A 17,284-nucleotide genomic window follows, 5' to 3' on the forward strand; every position below is an offset into this window, starting at 1 on the left:
GATTGCTGGCACCTAGAGTATGAACCCTGCATTGAACAATTTAATAATCAGATTGGTAGCTGAGTTGCAGTCAGCTTAATAGTTCACCTCTGAGGCCTCTTGGCTAATGTATACATTGGTAACTTTAAGTGTGGAGAGATCTGCAGGCAGCGTCTTACTCAAGTCATCAAAGTTAACCTCACCAGTGAGAAGACAACTGAGCATGTGCTCCACCTCACCGGCTGCCATGGGCAGCATCACACCTGACCTGAACCCCTTCACAGACCCAGCAGAGGGCTGTGTACAGAGCAGGTGCTCAGAAAATCCATGCTGAAATGAATTAAAAAATAAACAAGATCTTTGGTTTACTATCAGTTACAAAGAAAGAGGAAGTGTGGAAAGCTACTTCCACTGAGATAGCTTTCTTAACTGTTAGGTAGGAAAATGCCAGGGCTCCCACTGGAGGGCAAAGTAGAATCCAGAACACACCCATATTCTTGGTCCATTTCCCAAAGGTCCACGCCTGAGAGATTTCAAGCTGAGTAAAGGAACAAGTCTTCTGAAGATGCAGATTTTGGTTTTATTTCAATTCAGTACAGTATGTATTAGTATAACATACTTTTTTTTCTTTTATTTTCAAAATCACCAACCAAAACCCATCACCGATACTTTGTCTAGGAAAGAAGGAGCCCCCAGCCTTGTCACATAACACAACCTCTGTCCCTGGTGCAATGTCATCGTCACTGTGCTGTGAAAGGCAAGGCTCTCTCCTCACCCTAATAGCTCCTGTCTCCAGTGCTTGCCTGCCTTTCTTCCCAAGCGTTGGCCGGGCTGTGCTTTCTCAGTTAACCCAAAGGGTCCTGCTGGCCTTTTCCTCTTGGAAGTCCCCTCCCTCTCCCTAGAGAGAGAGAGCTGTTTTTTTTCTCTCTCTCTTTTTTTTTTTTTTTGAGTTGGAGTTTTGCTCTGTTGCCCAGTGCAGTGGCACGATCTCGGCTCACTGCAACCTCCACCTCCCAGGTTAAAGCGATTCTCCTGCTTCAGCCTCCCAAGTAGCTGGGACTACAGGTGCGTGCCACCACACCCAGCTAATTTTTTATGTAGAGATGGGGTTTCACCGTGTTAGCCAGGATGGTCTCGATCTCCTGAACTCGTGATCCGCCTGCCTCGGCCTTCCAAAGTGCTGGGATTACAGGCGTGAGCCACTGTGCCCGGCCTCAACTTTTTACTTATTAGCTTGTTGGTCTTCGACCTCTGTAAGCCTCAGTTTCCTCACTTATCAATCATCTACTGCTGTATAGAGAAAGGTCCATCTCCTAGCAGGCAGGGTGAGGCTAATGTGACATTTGAAAACTCCGGAGTGCTGCTGACAGTGGTTGGAGGTGAAGGAGGAGGAAACAAAAGCAATGTGAGAATAGCTTTAAAGAAAGGAAGGGTGAAAAGTTGAAAAGAAAGAGGCAGCGTGGAGAGATGGAGCCAACAGCAGCATGGGAGTCCCTGGCTAGGGTCAGGGCTTAGATGACGACATTGTTGGTTGGGTTCACTTGCTCTCGGAACTGCACAGGGAATTGAGTTGGTCATTAGACATGGCCTGGAGCCAGTCACTGGAAAAGGAAATCAATACCCAGACTGATTCTTACGACAGCCACCATTTGTATGATTTTAATCCATAGAATCATTCTGAAAGCTTCTTAATCTTCACCTTTTTTCTGGACAGGAGACAGCCCTGGACTGGATCATATCTTCACACTTTCTTAAGCCACAGAAAACTTGAACCAGGTGGTGTGGTCATACTCCTCACCAGGCCTCAGCAACACAGGAGGGAAGCGGGGCTGTGAAGGGGGAAACAACACAGGTGATGCTTGACACCGCAGGCTGCAACATTAACCATTCGGGTGTGCTTCTGGATGGTCCTCTAGACCAGTGCTCTGTGGATGGCCGCCAGTGCGGGAACTGTTTGATTGGTTCATAGTGAGATAAAGAACTTTAATCAGAGTGAAAAAAGCATTTTGTTAAAGGAAGGCTTTCCTGATGAAGGGAAGCAGTGTGTTGATCTATAATCTGGTGCAACGTGTAGGCTTTTTTTTTTTTTTTTTTTTTTTGAGATGGAGTCTTGCTCTGTCACCCAGGCTGGAGTGCAGCGGAGCGATCTCAGCTCACTGCAAACCCCGCTTCCTGGGTTCAAGCACTTCTCCTGCCTCAGCCTCCCGAGTAGCTGGGATCACAGGCACCTGCCCAGCTAATTTTTGTATTTTTACTAGAGACAGGGTTTGTCATGTTGACCAGGCTGGTGTCGAACTCCTGACCTCAAGTGATATGCCTGCCTCAGCCTCTCAAAGTGCTGGGATTACAGGTGTCAGCCACCGCACCTGGCCCTTTTTTTTTTTTTTTTTTAAGACAGGGTCTCATTCTGTTGCACAGGCTGGAGTGCAGTGGTGTGATCATGGCTCACTGCAGCCTGGACCTCCCAGGCTCAGGTGATCCTCCCACCTCAGCCTCCCAAGTAGCTGGGGCCACAGGTGTGCACCACCACACCCAGCTAATTTTTCTAATAATCTAAATATGGGGTCTCCCTGTGTTGCCCAGGCTAGCCTCAATCTCAGGCTCAAGCAGTCCTCCCGCCTCAGCCTCCCAAAGTGCTGGGATTACAGGCATGAGCCACCTTGCCCAGCCCAAGGTGCAAGCTTCTTATTGTGGGCTGGCACTTTCAGGAGTACTGCTTTAGGTAACAACCAGAAAAGAAAGTTATGAGGGAGCACATAGGAGGAGACGATATGGAAGCTCTCCTTAAGTGTGGCTGCAGAAAACGAGAAGGTATTGGTAAGGAGAAACAAACTGGATAAAGGCTTTGAAGGTACAAAATTTGAGCTTTCTTAAAACCATGTAAATCCCAAGTCAGTAGCTTGGCTATGGGTTTTCTTTGACTTGCAGAAAAGAATAAGCATGAACTTTTGAGCTGGGCACAGTGGCTCATGCCTGTAATCCCAGCACTTTGGGAGGCCAAGGCAGGTGGATCACTTGAGGTCAGGAGTTTGAGACCAGCCTGGCCAACATGGTGAAACCCCGTCTCTAATAAAAATAAAAGAATTAACCAGGCATGGTGGTAGGTGCCTGTAATCTCAGCTACTTGGAAGGCTGGGGCAGGAGAATCGCTTGGATCCAGGAGGCGGAGGTTGCAGTGAGCTGAGATCGTGCCACTGCACTGCAGCCTGGGTGACAAGAGTGAGACTCTGTCTCAAAAAACAAACCAAACAAACAAAGCATGAACTTTTGAATCACACAACCTGATTCGAGTGTAGTGAACTCTGTCGTATAATGTGACCTTGGACACAACTCCACTCCAACAAGCCAGCCTGTGGCATTACCTGATTGACTGCATCAGGCCAGTTCTGAGTCTCCAGGCAGAAACCAGAGTGCTTGGGATAGACAGCTCCATTCTTGCCCTTTAATGTGCCATCCAGGAAGTTGCCCGTGTAAAACTGGACCCCGGGCTGGGTGGTGTATACTTCCAGTACCCGCCCGCTTGCAGCATGATGCACCCTGGTAAGAAACACAACCAACATGAGTCCAGGGCAGAAAAGCAGGCGGGGAGTAGCGGAAGCTGGGAGGCGGCTTTGAGACAGCAATCAGACCCAGCCACAGAGCAGGAACAAGATGTAAGAAGGAGATGAAGGTAGGAAGAGCACGATGGAAAATTCTTCCAGTCTCAAAGGCAAGGCATGAGCAGGTGGCTTTCAGGATCCTCAGTAGCAACGTCTCACTCTGATCTTGGCTTCTTTGGGGCATCACAAAACAGACTCACTCCTGCCAGCTGGGGAATAGGGAGGAAGGCAGCAGCCAGGTTGGAGAGAGGAAGGTCCTGAGAGGCTTCCTAGATCATGCCACTGCACTCCTGTCTGGGCGACAGAGCAAGACTCCGTCTCTCTCTCTCTCTCTCTCTCTCACACACACACACACACACACACACACACACACACAAACTGTTAATTCTGCAAACATTTATTCATTATTTGCTAGTGCCAAGGATGATATTAGGTGTTGGGGTAGAGGTAGGGCTTCACAAAGATGAAATGGCAGGAGGAAGTGGGATTTGGTGAGAAGGCAAGAGCGTGCACACAAGTGTCTATCGGTCAAGGCTGGAGGCGGTGAGTGCTGCAGGAGATGCCTAGCCTCCAACTGGCCATGGAGTAGGCAGGCATAAGTCACAGATCAAGAAAGCACAAAGCCTCTGGAAGTTCAATGACGGCTGAGGTGACTTCACTAGGAAGAGTTAAGGCTTCTAACAGAAAATGGGCCTTTAAGAACAGGCAGAGAGGGAGAGAGGGGGCGCCCAGCAGGGGCAATAGGGGTAATGGCAGGTAGGGGGAGGGGGATAAATTCTACAGAGCTCACCTGTGCCATGGGAGCTTTGAGAAAATATGGGATGTGGTATTGGGTCACCTGTAGCATAGTAAATGCTATTGATATGGCCAGAGGAAAAGCTCCAAAGGAAAATAGGACTTGGTGTCATTTCTTCCTTACAGACTCAGGAAGTGAAAAGTACCTGACCTTGCACAAAAATGCTTTTCTTTAGATCCCTTCAGACAGAAATTGTGGTCAAAACCATTGAGATGGAAGTCCTGCAGGTGTTTTCCAAGCTCCACTGGCTTTCTCAGGTCGAATGCAGTTCCTTGCACTGGGGCAACTTCTCCTGATGGGAAGAGACAGAAAACAAAGGTGATAAATGCCCAAGTCTCATCTTTATATAGAGCCTCCACAAAGACTCACTGGTTCTACTCTCTCCGCCTTCATTTTAATTTGTTAAGGAGATGGAAGCCCAGATTCTGGGAAACATGCAGAGACCCCATCTCTACCTAAATAAATAAATAAATAAACAAATAAATAAATAAATGTAAAAAATTAGTCAGGCATAGTGATGTGTCCCTGTGGTCTCAGCTACTCAGGAGGCTGAGGCAGGAGGACTGCTTGAGCCCAGGAGGTCAAGGCTACAGTGAATCATGATTGCACCACTGCACTCCAGCATAGGTAACAGAATGAGACTGTCTTAAAAAACAAATATAGAGAGGGTGGGGAAGAGAAAAAAAAAACCCTCAAATAAATAGAGTATATGGGAGTATGGGCTCAGGTTATATGCAAATACTGCACCATTTTATAGAAGGAACTAGAGTATCCAATGATTTAAGTATCAGTAGAGGGTCCTGGAATCAATCTTCCATGGATTCCAAGGGACAATGGAAAATATATACTCATAAATATATAGTAACATATATATAAAAGCCAGAGTTGTTCTAGTGAATCAAGTACAGGTTCTGAGCAGCTCAGGTGGAAAACCCCAGGATAAGATGATGGCAGAGGTCCACTTCCTCTTAAAATTACGGCCCACCCAAGAGTAAGTAACAGCCAGGTGCTAGAACCTTGCACCAAGTACAGAGAATACCAGTTTCCTCTGTAGCAGGCCAAATCACTCTGACCATTTTTTCTCAAAGAGGAAAGAGAAAAGGGCTCTGTTTCAGAGCCTTAAACAATGATACGGTTGAGTTTTTGTTTTGTTTTGTTTTGTTATGTTTTTTGAGATGGAGTCTTGCTCCGCCACCCAGGCAGTGGCGCGATCTCAGCTCAGTGCAACCTCCGCCCCCTGGGTTCAAGTGATTCTTCTGTCTCAGCCTCACGAGTAGCTGGATTACAGGTGCGCACCACCACGCTTTTGTATTTTTAGTAGAGATGGGGTTTCACCATGTTGGCCAGGCTGGTCATGAACTCCTGACAGGTGATCTGCCCACCTCGGCCTCCCAAAGTGCTAGTATTATAGGCGTGAGCCACCGCACCCGGCCAAAAAAATTTTTTTTTGTTTTTGAGATAGAGTTTTGCTCGTTGCCCAGCCTGGAGTGCAATGGCACAATCTCAGCTCACTGCCACCTCTGCCTCCCAGGTTCAAGCGATTCTCCCACCTGAGCGTCTCAAGTAGCTGGGATTACAGGCACACACCACCATGCCCAGCTAATTTTTGTATTTTTAGTACAGACAGGGTTTCACCATGTTGGCCAGGCTAGTCTCCAACTCCTGACCTCAGGTGATCCACCTGCCTTGGCCTCCCAAAGTGGTGGGATTACGGGTGTGAGCCACCATGCCCGGCCTAAAAAGTTTTCTTATAGTCCCAGAGCTGTCATATATTTTAAAGATAAATGCAAATGTTAGGAGGTTAACGTACCCTTTTAGGGTGATAATTATTTTTCCCTTTCATGTGGTCAAATGGCAATTTTAGGAACTTGGCTTCCACTGTAATTAGGGGAGAGAAGTAGCATGCAAAGTAGGGCTGAAATCTTAGGAGGCTAAGAAAAAGAAGGAACTTGTACCTTACCATTAAAATAATTTAAAAAGTAAAAGAAGAACCAATTGCCAGTCATTTAAAACATTTGGTTCTGCTTTTGTGGGTTCCTAAATACTGAGAGAACACACAAATCTATCTGAGCAAAAGAGGACATTTCATTTCTTTTTCTTTTTTCTTTTTCTTTTTTGAGATGTAGTCTCCCCACTGTTGCCTGGGCTGGAGTGCAATGGCCGGTCTAGGCTCACTGCAACCTCTGCCTCCTGGTTCAAGTGATTCTCCTGCCTCAGCCTCCTGAGGAGCTGGGACTACAGGCACGCACCATCATGCCCAGCTAATTTTTGTATTTTTAGTAGAGACGGGGTTTCACCATATTGGCCATAGCGGTCTCGAACTCCTGACCTCGTGAACCACCCACCTCGGCCTCCCAAAGGGCTGGGATTACAGGCGTGAACCACTGCACCTGGCCCCATTTCTTTTCTTAAACTCAGAACTGCTGTTCAGAAATGTAGTCTTCCTAGTGCCTGAAGACTGGAGTTCTGAGTTCACATACAGGCTCACGATGCCTAGGTACGAGGCACTCAAGTGAAACACTGAGGTCCAGGCGATACCATCCTGGTGTCTGGGTGTCCACTGTTCAACTGAGAGAATCTGGGAAGTGCACAAAGGATTCCTTTTCCTTGCTTTTTTTTTTTGAGACGGAGTCTCACCCTGTCGCCCAAGCTGGAGTGCAGTGGCACGATCTTGGCTCACTGCAATCTCCGCCTCCCGGGTTCAAGTGATTCTCCTGCCTCAGCCTCCCAAACAGATGGGATTACAGGGGCACACCACCATGCCCAGTCAATTTTGGTATTTTTAGTAGAGACAGGGTTTCACTATGTTGGCCAGGCTGGTCTCAAACTTCTGACCTCAAGTGACCTGCCCATCTTGGCCTCCCAAAGTGCTGGGATTACAGGTGTGATCTGGCCAAATTTTTAAATAGGGAATATTTGCACATGCAACCAATTTTTTTTTTTTTTTTTTTTTTTTAAAGAGAGAGTTTTGCTCTTGTTGCCCAGGCTGGAGTGCAGTGGCGTGATCTTGGCTCACCACAACCTCGGCCTCCCCGGTTCAAGCGATTCTTCTGCCTCAGCCTCCCAAGTAGCTGGGATTACAGGTGCCTGCCACCACACCCAACTAATTGTTATATTTTTAGTAGAGACGGGCTTTCACCGTTTTGGCCAAGCTGGTCTCAGGTGATCTGCCCATCTCGGCCTCCCAAAGTGCTGGGATTACAGGCAAGAGCCACTGAGCCCGGCCGAGACTACTTCGGCTTGCATTTGTCTGGTTTACTTTTGCATTCTTATTCTGAGTCACTTGGTTTGTATACAGCATTGTGTTGGGATTAAATGTGAGAGACTTGGCCAGGCGGGATGGCTCATGCCTGTAATCCCAGCACGTTGGGAGGCCAAGGTCGGCGGATCATTTGAGGTCAGAAGTTTGAGACCAGCCTGGCCTACATAGTGAAAACTTGTCTCTACTAAAATACAAAAATTAGCTGGGTGTGGTAGCACACGCCTATAGTCCCAGCTACTAGGGAGGTTCAGGTGGGAGGATTGCTTGAGCCCAGGAGTTCAAGGCTGTAGTGAGCTATGATTGTGCCACTGCACCCACCCCAGCCTGGGTGACAGAGTGAGACTCCATCCCCCCAAAAAAACAAAAAACAAAACAAAACAAAAAACAAAAAAAAGAACAAAAACACACACACACACAAAATTGAGAGACTCTGTTTAATAGGCACATTTAACTGCATTAATACAGCATATATATATATGTGTATATATATAAACACGTGTGTGTGTGTGTGTGTGTGTGTTCTAACTGTTGTTAGTTCTGTCATTATACTTTATAGTATACTTTCTGTTTTTATGACTTCTGGTTTTTTGTTTTTCTTTTTAAATCTTTGGGATGCCAAGGCGGGGGGATCATTTGAGCTCAGAAGTTCAAGACCAGCCTGGGCAACATGATCAAACCCCATTTCTATAAAAAAAATGCAAAAATTAGCAGGGCATGGTGGTGCACACCTGTAGTCCCAGCTACTAGAAAGGCTGAGGTGGGAGGATCGCTTGAGCCCAGGAGGTCGAGGCTGCAGTGAGCCAAAATCATGCTACTGCACTCCAGACTGGGTGACAGTGACACCCTGTCTCAAAAAAAAAAAAAAAGAAAAAGAAAAAAAATCTTTTACCATATGGCCTGTGTTTGCTTGTGTGCATTTCTGGTAATTTAAATTTAGGTTTGTTATTTTTGTTTTAGTGGTTCCATCTATATATAAGCATTTAATCCTCTTTTTCTTAGACAGAATCTGCTCTGAGCTTGTCTTTCCTCCCCTTTTCTCCTTCCTCTGCTACCTGAGTTAGGCTGCTGACACTTTCATCTGAAGGTATTTTAATAAAGGCACTTTTGTTTCCCAGTAGATGGTGCTAGAGACACAATAGAAAGAGGTTGCTTTACATCCTCTAAACCCTGATCAGTTCTGGCAGAACTCATAGTTGAACTTTTTGGATCTTGAAAGACAAAGGCCAAATCCTAGATAGCAATGTGACCCACTTGGGTATGCTTTTGTCCTGCAATGTTTACATGATAAACCACCTCCCAGACTTGCATGGTGGCTCATGCCTATAAACCCAGCGCTTTGGGAGGCCGAGCTGGGCGGATCACTTGAGGTCAGGAGTTTGAGACCAGCCTGGGCAACATGGCGAAACCCCGTCTCTACTAAAAATACAAAAATTAGCCAGGCGTGGTGGCGCATACCTGTAATATCAGCTACTCAGTAGACTGAGGCACAAGAATCGCTTGAACCCGGGAGATGGAGGTTGCGGTGAGCCAAGATTTCGCTACTGCACTCCAGAGAGTGAGACTCTGTCTCAACAAAACAAAACGAAACAAAACAAATGAAAAGAAAAAGGCAACAATAATTCTTTTTTTTTTAGAGACAGGGTCCTGCCATGCTCAAGTGATCCTCCTGCCTTAGCCTCCTGAGTAGCTAGGACTACAGGTGTATGCCCAATTATATATATATACATATGTGTGTGTCTGTGTGTATGCGTGTGTGTGTGTGTGTGTGTGTGTGTGTAAGAGTGAGGATCTCATTCTGTTACCCAGGCTGTAGTGCAGTGGCATGATCACGGCTCACTGCAGCCTCGACCTGCCAGGCTCAGGTAATCCTCCTGTCTCAGCCTCCTGAGTAGCTGGGACCGCAGGCATGTACCAGCACCCCTGGCTAATTTTTAAATTATTTGTAGAGATGGGGGTCTCACTTTGTTGCGCAGGCTGGTTTCAAACTCCTGGGCTCAAGCAATCCTCCTGCCTCAGCCTCCCAAAGTACTGGGTTTACAAGCATGAGCCACCATGCTCAGCAATTCTTCATGAAACAATTAGACTTGGAAAAAAAAGCAGGTATTCTCATGGGCTCAGGAAGATTTTAGTCTTACCAACCTATATTCTGAGTGGTAACTTATGCTTTCTTCTGTAACTTTTAATGGTGTTCACAATATTTAATTCTTCCTTAAAGCCACAGTCAACTCAAAATCTAACCCTTATGACGGTCCTAGTCTGATCGACTCAGGTCAGTCAAAATTGCTTATAATTATCTCCCTTAAAGTATAACTACAGGTAGAAGGCTTGAAGAAATAAAGAAAGCTACAAAATTTTTGTGAAGGAAAGACAGAGGGCATACATCAGGTCTCTTTCCTGTTACCAGGCAATCTACAAATCAGTGTTTGCTTCAGCTCTTCCCTCTGTAAAACGTAGCTGTTATTTGCTGCCACACTACATGGAAATATTTGATAAATGATATGCTTGAACACCTTCAGGAGGCTGGCATAAATAAATATATATAACAGGGCCAGATTTCAGGCTACCATATAGAACACAGAGCAGAGGGCACAGACGGTAAGACTTTAAGCATGACAAAGAAGTCCTGACTTAAAATTAGAAAACTGGGACAATTCTAAAATGATGAAATTTTTAGGCCGGGTATGGTGGCTCACGCCTGTAATCCCAGCACTTTGGGAGGCCGAGGTGGGCGGATCACGAGGTCAGGAGATTGAGACCATCCTGGCTAACACAGTGAAACCCCATCTCTACTAAAAATACAAAAAATTAGCCAGGCAAGGTGGCGGGCGCCTGTAGTCCCAGCTACTTGGGAGGCTGAGGCAGGAGAATGGCATGAACCCCGGGGGGCGGAGCCTGCAGTGAGCCGAGATCGCGCCACTGCACTCCAGCCTGGGCGACAGCGAGACTCTGTCTCAAAAAAAAAAAAACGATGAAATTTTTGCTAAATGAGAAGAAAAAAAGAGAGAAGGCTCCAACCTATCTTGTCCAATCTCATGCACTGACACACTTGGTCCTGTGCTTAATGGTCAGGTATATGGAAAATGTGGAATTTGTCCCCCAGATTCGCCACATCTCTGGGCCCTTTCTCATAACTGGAATGAATGTTCCTTCTGGGTTCCCTATGCCCACCACACTCTGGCAAAGTCCAATTGATCGTTCAAGAATATTCTCTAACATAATTTCTTCTTGTGAAATATTCTAACCTCTATAGCCAGAACCAATCTTTTTTTCTTTGTTCCCGTTATACTTAGAACAGACTTTTCTCAAAACATTCATCACATTATGACATAATTACAGGATTTGTCAAAGTCAAAATAAAATATAGAGATGAATCTCTCAATGTTTTATTTGAGAATCACAGAATTGGCCGGGCGCAGTGGCTCACGCCTGTAATCCCAGCACTTTGGGAGGCCGAGGCGGGCAGATCACGAGGTCAGGAGATTGAGACCATCCTGGCTAACACGGTGAAACCCTGTCTCTACTAAAAATACAAAAAATTAGCCGGGTGTGGTGGCGGCCGCCTGTAGTCCCAGCTACTTGGGAGGCTGAGGCAGGAGAATGGCGTGAACCTGGGAGGCCGAGCTTGCAGTGAGCTGAGATCGAGCCACTGTACTCCAGCCTGGGCAACACAGCAAGACTCCGTCTAAAAAAAAAAAAAAAAAAAAAAGAGAATCACAGAATTGGCCAGGCGTAGTGGCTCATGCTTGTAATCCTAGCACTTTGGGAGGCCGAGATGGACAGATCACTTGAGGCCAGGAGTTCGAGACCAGTCTGGCCAACATGGTGAAACTCCGTCTTTACTAAAAATACAAAAATTAGCTGGGCATGGTGGTGCGTGCCTGTAGTCCCAGCTACTCTGGAGGCTGAGGCAGAAGAATTGCTTGAACCAGGAGGTGGAGCTTGCAGTGAGCTGAGATTGTGCCACTGCACTCCAGCCTGGGCAACATAGCGAGACTCAGTCTCAAAAAAAAAAAAAAAAAGAGAGAATCACAGAATTGCAATTCAGAGTGCACACACAGCCTGGGTGGTCCTCAGTATGTCTAGAAAACAAAGAGAAGGTTGGGAGTTTTATTAGATATATATATTTTTTGTTTTTGCTTTTTTTTTGTTTTGTTTTTTGAGTCAGTGTCTTGCTCTCTCACCCAGGCTGGAGTGCAGTGGTTTGATCATAGCTCACTGCAGCCTCAAACTCCTGGGCTCAAGGGATTCTCCTGCCTCAGCCTCCCAAGTAGCTGTGACTACTGCAGTACACCACCACACCAGCTATAGCTTTTAAATTTTTTTGTAGAGATGAGGTCTCACTAAGTTGCCCAGGGTGGTCTTGAACTCCTGGCTTCAAGTGATCCTCCTGCCTCAGCTTCCCAAAATGCTATGGTTACAGGTGTGAGTTGCTGCACCTGGCCAGGAGTTTTATTAGAAAGAGAAATGTTACATACTGTTCTGAAAGAATGCTCATTGGCACTAAAGAAACTTCTGGGAGCTGGCAGGCTCTGACTGGTGAGTGACAGCAGTAGGTAAAACTAGTGTTAGAGTCACAGCAGGTCATTTTAGCAATTACTAGGGTGAAACTGGTCTTAGGGTTATAGCGGGCTGTTTCAGCTTTGCAGAAAAATGAATTCTTGGAGCAGGTGCTACGTACCCTAACTGCTCTTTTCCCCCGGCCTCTCAACTCTGACTTAGTTGGGTATGACAATGACCCAGTTTGTATAACCAACTTTCACATATATTAAGTGATTTGTCTATAAGGAAAGTGAGTTCCTAAAGGGCAAGAATTGTGCCCTATTTATCTCTGTACCCTCTGGGCATGAAGCAGAGCCTTTCGTTGATTGAAAAACTGATGAATGAAGGCAGGAGAGGCAGAAAAAAACCCAGAGGCAACCGTGTATATTGTAGCATCTGGTGAGGAAGAATGAAAGATCTGGAAAGGGGCTTAGGAATTCCCTCATCCCGTCCCCTCACTTTGCAGATGGCGAGCTTGAGCCTCTGGCAACTGAAGGGACTTGCCCGAGGTGACACATCTGCGTAGTGTCAGAACCTTCACTCAGGCACTTTCCACCTCCCTCTGGAGTGTCCGACTTGGTTACATCCCCTTACACCCCCAACCCCGACAGGTGCTCTTGATTTTTCTCACTAAGACTTTAGAAAATGAATGTGCAGTTTTTCTAGCCTTGGTTTATCTGCATATATGACTTTGTGCTTTGGTGCTAAGAATAGAAGGAGCTGTCAAAATAGCTCTCTCAGCAATGCTGAGTGTTCAGAAAAATGAAGCGGAAGTGGAAGGGGTACCCTCAGACAGAATGTCACATCTTCCGACTTTAGTTCTGAAGCCACCAGAAAGCCAGGGGTGTCCGCAGGGAGAAGCAGTTTCTGAAGAGGGTTTCTTATTCTCCTGGAGGCCAGATGGGTGTGTATTAAGGTCTGGGCAGCAGTGCCTGGCAGATGAGGGGCTCTGACCCAACAATGTAGGGTTACAGCTCTGGGCCAGAGGAGCAGCTCATGCCCTATTTCAGAGAATGTCTGACTGCAGGCAGCATCAAGGGCCCACTAGAGGTTGTTTTCATAAATACAGAGACCAGAAGCTGCATGGTGACAGCTGTGGAGGGTGTGGGGGGTGGGGTTAATCAGGGTTGGGTTTGTTAGGAGCATACGAGAAGGAGGGAGGGGGCAAGAGAGTTGAGTGTGTGAGAAGGGGTGATTCTCATGATGGACTTCTTAGTAGAGGCAGGGTTTCACCATGTTGGCCAGGCTAGTCTCGAACTCCCTACCTCAAGTGATCCACCTGCCTCCGCCTCCCAAAGTGCTGGGATTACAGGCGTGAGCCGCCTCACCCGGCCCGCATGATGCACTTCTGTTCTAGGTGGGTGGGGGGAGGGGGGAGGTGGGGAAGGGAAGGCATAGTTGGGGAGGGACAGTGAAAAGGTGGTAGTTATACCAAAGAACTGTATGTTCTTTTGGTGCTGAAGAATTACTGGAGCTGAAAGACATCTAGAATAGCGATCATGGAAGGTTGCAAAGAGAGGTCATGACAAAGTCAAAGAAGTGAGCAGCTGAGAAGGGTGAAGGACAAGATCATTGGATGAGTGGATCTCAAGCTGAGTGGACCTGGCACAGTGGCTCACACCTGTAATCCCAGCACTTTGGGAGGCCGAGGCAGGCAGATCCCTTGAGTCCAGGAGTTCGAGACCAACCTGGGCAACCCGGTGAGATCCCGTCTCTACAAAAAATTTAAAAATTAGCCAGGTGTGGTATGGCACACACCTGTGATCCCAGCTACTAGGGAGGCTGAGGTGGGAAGATCACTTGAGCCTGGGAGGTCAAGGCTGCGGAGAGCCATGATCATGCCACTGCACTCCAGCCTGGGTGACAGAGTGAGAGCTCGTCTCAAAAAAGAAGCAGAGTGGTCAGGGTATCACCAACATGGATAAGAAAATAATCAAGGATTATGACAAGAGTGATGTCAGAGTGACAGTAAGGCAGGAAGAGGTGGAAGTGACTGGGAGGGGGGATGACTTAACAAAGAGAGTTTGTGAGGGTGTTACTCTAGCCACTACAACTGCCTCATTTTTGCAAGAAGATGAAGTAGATCTGATCACTGGCAATAGGACTTTCTAACATTCCAGATCTCTGTCACAAAAGATTAAACCTTCCTCTTTCTATTTGCATTCTTGACAGAGTTATAATTACCTGTACTCTGAAAGTGAAGGAAAAACTCACTGCCTTCACAAAATCCATCTGCCTTGATTCATATCTCTTGTCTTACATAAGAGATTCACACCCACATTCTATTATGAGGAATTTGGCCTTTTCCCCATGACTGCTTGTGACAGATTGCATTCTTCAAAGATGGCCACACTAGTCTAGATCCCATCCACATGCTCTCCTTACAATGTGATGTTGACACTTCTTCACTGAGCGGTGGACTCTGTGTTTCCTCTTTTGAACTTGGATGGACCTTTTTAACCACCTTAACCAAAAGAATGTGGCCAAGTGATGTTGTGTGATTTCTGTGGCCAGGTTATGTAAAAGGTTCCAGCCTTGCCCTCTTTCTCTCTCCAAGATGTTTGCCCTTGGAGCCTAGCCACCATGCTGTAAGGAAGCTCAAGTCACGTGGAGAGGCTGTGTGTGGGCTGTTCTGGCTGACAGCCCCAGCAAGGCCTCCAACCAACAGCCAACATCAACTGCCAGACATGTGAGTGAACAAGCCTTCTGATGATTCCAGCCCTGTTCTAATCTTTTAAGCTGAGGCCCTAGACATCATGTGCAGAGACAAGATGTGCCCTGTCTAAATTCCCGGCCAACAGAAACGATTAGAGATAATAAACGAAGTGCTGGAGTAATTTGTTGTATAGCAATAGATTGCTAGTATACTGCTAGTATCTAAGAGCTGACGTTTTCACCTCCTAGCACTGACTTCACAAATTCTGACAGGAGACTAATTTTCCTCCCCAGCTCCTCCTTGCCCCCACCCCCCGCCTTTTTTTATTTTTTTAACATAGTCAGAAGTGCCTTTACGTGATTATACCTTAAGAATATTAATCCTTGCAATTACTTTTGGATGGGGAAAAAACAAACACAAATTTGTTAGTTTACCAGTTTTTGAGCATTTTCTATGTGCCAGGCATTAAACTGACCTCAGAAAGCCTAGAATCTGGTGGAAGAGACAGATTAAAACAATAAAAATTTATTTATTTACTTATTGTTTTATTTTTTATTTAGAGATAAGGTCTCACTCTGTCACCTAGGCGGAGTGCAGTGGCGTGATCACAGCTCAATGAAGGCTTGACCTCCCTGGGCTCAGGTGATCCTCCCACTACAGCCTCCCGAGTAGCTAGAACTACAAGTGTGTGCCATTGAGCCTGGCTAATTATTATTATTATTATTATTATTATTATTATTATTATTATTATTTTAGTACAGATGGGGTTTCACTATCTTGCCCAGGCTGGTCTCAAACTCCTGGGCTCAAGCAATCCACCCAGTCAGCCTCCCAAAGTGTTGGTGTGAGCCAACGCACCTGGCCAAAACAATAAACATTTACAGGAGAGTGTGAGACATGCAAGGACAGTGAAATCCCTAAGGCTCTAGGGGAGCAAGGAGCAGCATCAAACTCAGCCTCGGGGGTCACAAAAGGTTCTCCGAGGTGTGACAGGATCCTAATCTTTTTTTTTGTTTGTTTTTTGAGACAAAATTTCGCTCTTGTCGACCAGGCTGGAGTGCAATGGCGTGATCTCGGCTCACTGCAACCTCCGCCTTCTGGGTTGAAGCGATTCTCCTGCCTCAGCTCCCAAGTAGCTGAGATTATAGGTGCCTACCACCACATCTGGCTCATTTTTGTATTTTCAGTAGAGACAGGATTTCACCATGTTGGCCAGGTTGGTCTCAAACTCCTGACCTCAAATGATCCGCCCACTTCAGCCTCCCAAAGTGCTGGGATTACAGGTGTGAGTCACTGCACCCAGCCAGGATCCTAATTTTTTTTTTTTTTTTTTGAGACGAAGTCTCACTTTGTTGCCCAAGCTGGGGTGCAATGGTGTGATTTCGGCCCACTGCAACCTCCACCTCCCAGGTTCAAGCAATGATTTGCCTCAGCCTCTTGAGTAGCTGGGATTACAGGCTGGCTAATTTTTGTATTTTTAGTAGAGACAGGGTTTCACCATCTTGGCCAGGCTGGTCTTGAACTCCTGACCTCGTGATCCACCCACCTTGGGTTCCCAAAGTGTTGGGATTACAGGCATGAGCCACCGCGCCCAGCCAGGATCCTAATCTTGAAGAGTAAATTGGGATTGGCTAACTGACGAGGTGCAGGAGAGAACACGCACAGGACTGGCTCCAGCCACCAGTGACAGTGCAGCTGTAGCACAGGCAAGACACATTTATGCCACACACATTCTACAGGCTCCTAGCGCTAACTGAATTTTGAGGGGGAATACTGAAGAAATGGAGTAGAAAGTGAACTGGGTCTATGAACTTCTGACCAAGCACTGATTACAGGAAAATAGCTTTTTTTGTAATATTTGGCCATGAACACTCTCACATGGGTGAATTTTAATTAAAAGCTTTTAATTTCTCATGATTTGAAGTCATTTTTTTCCCTGCCTGGTGGCCCTCATGCCTGACTCTCTGAGAAGAGGAACAGATGGTAATGACGCTGTAAGAGTCGTTGACTCTTGACGTTCATTCATTTTTAGACTCTTCCTTCCCAACAGATCCTCTTTCTAGCCCATCTTCACACAACCCAGTAGACAGTGCAGGAATAAAACCACAGTCCTGCTAGACACTCCTCAGCACAGGTACATCCTGCTTATAATAACAATTAAAAATTATTTTAAGGGAGAAAAGATAAAAGAAAGGAAATCTGACATAGACTTCCTAGAAAAATTTGGGAAATTAGTAGGAAAGAAATTTTCTCCAATAATTTTTTCTCCCCTAAAAAAGAAATACTTGGGCCGGGTGCAGTGGCTCATGCTTGTAATCCCAGCACTTTGGGAGGCTGAGGCGGGCAGATCACCTGAGGTCAGGAGTTCGAGACCAGGCTGGCTAACATAGCAAAACCCCATCTCTACCGAAAATACAAAAATTAGCTGGGCGAGGTGGTGGCACTTGTAATCC

The 17,284-nt window shown here is 46.4% G+C and overlaps 1 protein-coding gene across 1 annotated transcript in view; it reads right to left on the reverse strand.

Annotated features, from left to right (window-relative positions):
• Positions 1 to 536: 536 nt before the first annotated feature.
• GALM (galactose mutarotase) overlaps positions 537 to 17,284 on the reverse strand; it is a 70,231-nt gene continuing 53,483 nt past the window's right edge. The window contains exons 5-7 of the mRNA XM_055243377.2: positions 4,525 to 4,666; positions 3,342 to 3,516; positions 537 to 1,808 (exon numbers count right to left, since the gene is read on the reverse strand). Coding sequence (XP_055099352.1) covers positions 1,731 to 1,808; positions 3,342 to 3,516; positions 4,525 to 4,666 — 395 coding nt within the window. The 3' untranslated portion in view covers positions 537 to 1,730. The remainder of the gene's footprint in view (positions 1,809 to 3,341; positions 3,517 to 4,524; positions 4,667 to 17,284) is intronic.

This window comes from Symphalangus syndactylus, chromosome 14 (genome assembly GCF_028878055.3).
Source record: "Symphalangus syndactylus isolate Jambi chromosome 14, NHGRI_mSymSyn1-v2.1_pri, whole genome shotgun sequence".
In the NCBI taxonomy this organism is placed as follows: Eukaryota; Metazoa; Chordata; class Mammalia; order Primates; family Hylobatidae; genus Symphalangus; species Symphalangus syndactylus.